The sequence below is a fragment of the Pyxicephalus adspersus genome, chromosome 8 (assembly GCF_032062135.1).
Source record: "Pyxicephalus adspersus chromosome 8, UCB_Pads_2.0, whole genome shotgun sequence".
Classification (NCBI taxonomy): domain Eukaryota; kingdom Metazoa; phylum Chordata; class Amphibia; order Anura; family Pyxicephalidae; genus Pyxicephalus; species Pyxicephalus adspersus.
In genome coordinates this window covers 14,615,273-14,620,622 of record NC_092865.1, presented here as the reverse complement: position 1 = coordinate 14,620,622, position 5,350 = coordinate 14,615,273, and the positions used below count along the sequence as shown (strand labels likewise).

Here is a 5,350-nt window from a genome sequence, read left to right as displayed (position 1 = left end):
CTTTCGCTGGCAGGTGTACATAATAGCACATCAAAATCTGCATGGCCTTTTGTTTTTTTTTAATCTTAGGAAAAAGAAAAGGACCAGGAACAAAGCTATAGTTATATCTTCTCATTCAGGCCCCTTTTAAACTAGGGATTGTAATACATATCAATACATGTGCACAGGTTTGCCTTTGTTATATACGGCTCGGGTTCACATCTGGCTATGCGTTGGCATGCCGTGCCTATTAATTGATGCGTTAATGAAGGTTCTGGAATCTAATGGCGACGGTCTGGATATTATTAGTGCATTCAGCAAAGTCTGTGGTAAAACCACACCACCACGCCAATTCAGCAGACACCCAATGTATATGTACGGTACTATACAAGTCTGTGCTTATCTCTGATCTACAAAAAAGAAAGTGAATGGAGAAAAGTCAATGTTTTCTCATTAAATTTCAGTTTAATATTTCCATTTTTAGGTCTGCACATGACTAGATAATTGAAGAGATATGTACTTTATTTTGTGTGAACATTATCAAATCAATCACATCATGTTTCTTCTTGGTGAGTCAAAAGGATTAGTTATGTCAAAGCCCAATTTTTTTATGTTTAGAATAGAGTGCGAAAGACTGAACGCCTGTCAAATTTTTTACAGATATCCGATGACTCGTTAAAATGATTTTCCATGAATCACGAGAAAATCTGCAACAGAAGCACATAATGAAATAAAATTCTGCACTGACAGCTCTGCAACAATATTGCATGATCCAGAACAGTGGTCGCCAAACGGTTGTCCCCGGCTCTGGCCAGTGCGCCCCTGAGCGGGGTCAGAAGGACCTTGCTGGAAGGGCGCACCGGTCAGAGCCGTGGACCATGTCCCCTGTACGGATCGCAGGCTCAGGGAAGTGAGCGGGTGTCGACAGACACAACCCACCCACTCTCCCATCGCAGGTTCAGATCTGCAATGGGAGAGGGGGCGTTGTTCTGGCATCATGACATCACTATAGGGGGAGGTTTTTCCCTTTGAGTGACACCCAGCTACCCGGGCATGCACGGCCCGTAGCTGGTAAATTTAGTGATCCAAAGGTCTGAAAAAGTTGGCGACCATTGATCCAGAACACTTACCCTGTGTGCTCGGCTTTCAGAGCCCTGAAGAAAGTGGACTTTTACCCCTAAAAGGAGTTGGGTGTTGTGTCAAACCAAAATAAAAAATGTATCCTGGACCCCACATACAAGGCGGTGCTTCCATTACGGTCCTTTCAAGGACTATCTGGCTGTGCCTATTTTTAATAGAGCTGCCTACAAAACTTGTTCCATACCCTTTTGCGAATGATCCTGCATATGCTCCCCATTACCTATTTAGAGGGAAAAAAACCTGATAGGATTCTAGCCTTACCTTAATCTACTAAAATAACATTTCTTTTGTCAGCGGGTTCTCTTCACTTTCTGATAAATCCAAAATATATCTCCCTATTAAAAATTAAGAAGAAAAAAAGTTCTGCCTTGACACTTTAAGCCAAACACAATCAAGCAACAACAAGCAATGCCCAACATCGGTACTTCCCTTGTTAAAACACTAAAACCTACCTCTTTGGAAAACCCAGCCCTCCCCATTCTTTTCCACATTGGAAAATTACATCTTTCCAGTATTGAACAGTAAAATTGTGTAATCTCCAGCATTTATTAAAATCTTTTTTTTTTTTTTTTAAGTTCATAAACGACAACAAAGTTACTGTATAATTGATCGCATACAACCAGCATACAACAGCATGTCCTCAGTCTAAATGAAATACAAAAGATTTTAACATTTTTTTTTTCATACAAAGAATTTCTTTAAATTTATTGTGACGTATATATATATTTTTTTGTTACATAAAATTTGCTACAGCAAAGTATCTTAAACTTTTCTTGCACACATGTAAGTAAGTGTGGACAAAGACTGAAGTTCTTCTCGACCTCCTTATTACACCGCTGTGCAAAAATAATAATAAAAAAACAAAAACCAAAACAAAAAAAAACACACTCGCCAACCTTAAGACATACACAGAGTGTTGACTTATACATCTCCGAGTTGTCGAGGGGTAATAAAATAGTATCTCGACATGGACCTGCCTTGTACACACAGCTGAGGATAACGCCAATAAATCATCACTAAAAAATTATTTAGAACTACCAGCTCTAATAAAAGTGACGGCGGTGGTCATTTTAGGGCTACACTTTGGCGTCGAGTGACTTTAGCCCGGCAACCGCAGCTGTGTGTAGTCCACAGGCGCTTTATTAAATAGGTTAAAAAGGAAGTAACGCCAGTGACTCAGATCTCCCAGCATTCACACAAATATGATGGCTATATATAGATTTATATATTTTTATATATATCAATATTGATCCTTAATAAAAAAAATATTTTGTGCATGTAGATGGATCAGAAAATGACTAACGTTTATTGGAGACTGTGCTGCTTTAAGACAGTTCACTGAAAAATATATATGACGTGTACAAACAAGAACAAAACTGAGTGAAAGGAACAGAGCAAAACACTGGCTGCAGAAAAAATAAAAACAGGAAAAGAAATAAAATAAGGCGTAAACGACAAGCTGTTCTGTCAGAGCACAATGGAGGGTTAGTCAGTGCGACCTCCTATTTATGGTGCTGTGCAAAAAACCTGTAGCGGGTTTTAATATTACCGGGAAAATGATGGCACCTCATGATACCAATCAATGATTCGGGTACTGTAGCCAGCATCTCATTCTCCGTTTACTAATATAGTATACCGGAACAAAACATAATCTTCAAAGGGGGGGGTATGGCAATCACAATGCAGCCTTTATGTTTATTGTAGCTTTTTTGAATATGTTTTGCTAGAATTAGCTTTATTAGCCTATCTAACCTCTAAAACAAAAAAAAATAAAATTTGAATTCTGGAAAACAGAACAAGTTGAGGAGTTGTAATAGTGTCACATTTTATTAATCGTGTTTATGATTTAAAAAAAAAAAATACTGACCAGAGCTTTTATTTAAGAGAGCAGTCAGAGCAATATTAAAACCCATCTTTTGTTTTCTTCTTTTTACACAAGTGGCATATTGCCTTATTAAATACCAGTGCGAAGAGTAATGCGTGAGGTAACTCGCAGCAAGATACACCATATCGGCAGCTTAGTCTGAGCGGTGTGAATAAAACCTGATTGGTTGCTATGAGCTACCACAAGCTGTTACTCTTTTAACTTATCATTATTTAACACTTTGTATATATCTCTGCTTAGTGACGTGTGTTGGACGCTACATCGTCTTGTCATGTAACAAATAGATGCTGCCCGACATTATTAAAAAAAAAAAAAAAAAAAAAAAAAGGCAGTAGACGAATTACAGCAGGGAAAGTTGGGGGTAATCACATCTCACAATCCACATCAGCTTCTAACTAGCATTGCTCAGTCTCATCGAGGGTGAAACATTTGACCTCATGACCAAAAGTGTCCGAGAACAACTTGTGCTGCCCGACAACCAATAGGCTTATCCTTAAATTTTCTGATGTGCCATAGAAATAGAAAGTTGAGAAGCTGATTGGTTCCAAATGCAACACATGCCATTCCTTTTGCGTACACATTTGCCTGGTAGGACTGTGTATGAAAACAGGTGGCTCAGGAAACTTCAGCTTCACACTGAAAACAGAAAGATTGTATCTGAAAGCTAAGATGAAAGGGAACCTGTGACTTCAGACGAGGATGGACAGGAAGAAAACTCATTTATGTATATTCATTATGAAGTGGCACAATATGGAGGCAACAACATTTTCCATTCTAGTCCTTACTAAGTGCAACATCTCCAGCAGTCACACACAAACACTCATTACACATTGTCAGAAATAAAAAGGGAGTGTAAGTTGGGTAAAATACTACTTAAAAACGGTGAGGAGGACGAGGTGATGGGGAAAACATACAAGACGCAAAACAGAACAAGGAAGGAGAAACAAAGAAAAGAAAAAGGAAAGAAAATAACACAAGATCAGTGGTCTAGTATTCTGCATTACAGCACAAACAAGGCTTTTTTTTTTGTCGTTGTGCTGGGGTACTAGGGTCGGTGCAAACCGCACGTATGGAAGATGGCGCTCTAGACTTCAGTCAGCTTTGCGGAATGAAGGAACTAGGTAACTGTTTTGACATAAGATGGTCTCAGCTCCACCCCATCTGAAAACAGAGTGCAAAGATCCCAAAAATGTGAGCCCTGATGCCGTGTCATTCTAAACGCACATCCTAAAAGTCAGCAAACTCTTTTGCGCATTTTTCAGTCAGGGACACGCGGATGTCTTCCTCTTCGTAGTCGTCGAAGTTGCTGGTGTCGCCTGGCCCTCTGCACTTTGGTATGAACGGAGCTTCCACCTGAACGGGAAGGGAGACAAATATTAGTAACAGCAAAAAACATTCAAGAACCTTGCAGCCTGAACAGGTCAAAAGGTTCATCCTAACTCAAATTTACAAAATCACAAAGTCAAAGGACACAGAACAAAGCACTTACAACATAAGCCTGTAAGGAAATATACTCCATGTGATTATTACCTGGGACTAATGCATTTTCAGGCAGTGTGATAACCTATAAATTGTGAGCAACCATTTTAAATTTTTTTCTATGATTTTTATGAGGCACAATATTATACACTTTATGGCTAACAGGTTATAGACACATAAAAGAACCAATTGCATCTCATTCCAAAACCATAAGCTGAAGTCGGCTTTAAAGTCCCCAACTTTTTCCAAAAAAAAACTTTCGGAGTGTCTGTGGAAGTTTTGTGAATTTGTGATTTCCAGTAATGATTTGGTAAAGACCTGGCTTGCAAAAAGCCTTTCAATATATCTTAAAAGTGATCAGTAAGACTGAGGTCACACCTGTGCAGATTACATGAGTTCCACCACCCCCAAACCATGTCTTTAGGGAGCCGGATACCATAAAGCGGTTTTTCACAAGGTTACAGCCACACTAAAACAGAAAAACACCTTCCCCAAACTGCTTTTACAAGCTCACAATAGTTACCTTTCACTGGAAAAACCTGAACTCAGAGGGGTATCCACACACTTTTGGTAATATAGTGTAGGTGTGAAAGTTTGGTGTCTTGATGGTAGTGTATCTTAACCTCCCGACCGTTAAGCCCGACCTTGGTACGGGCTAAAAAAAAAGTGCTATTTTGGTTAACCCCGAGATTTTCCCTACATTAAAATCCCCACTTACCTGGTCCTGCTGTGCTCATACAGCGCCGTGTTCGTGTTCCAGCGTCGTCCTCCGTTGATCTCCCTTCTCCAGCGTCGGGTGCCTTCTCCTATACCAGCGGGACCGGTAAGAAGCCGGCCGGCATCTTGTGTTCCGCCGGCCGGCATCTT

General features: G+C 39.8%; 1 protein-coding gene across 3 annotated transcripts in view; it reads right to left on the bottom strand.

Moving 5' to 3' along the window:
• Nucleotides 1–424: 424 nt before the first annotated feature.
• The window catches only part of PRKACB (protein kinase cAMP-activated catalytic subunit beta), a 58,096-nt gene continuing 53,170 nt past the window's right edge, over nt 425–5,350 (bottom strand). For all 3 annotated transcript variants that reach the window (XM_072419559.1, XM_072419558.1, XM_072419560.1), the window contains exon 10: nt 425–4,357. In XM_072419559.1, coding sequence (XP_072275660.1) covers nt 4,232–4,357 — 126 coding nt within the window. In that variant the 3' untranslated portion in view covers nt 425–4,231. The remainder of the gene's footprint in view (nt 4,358–5,350) is intronic.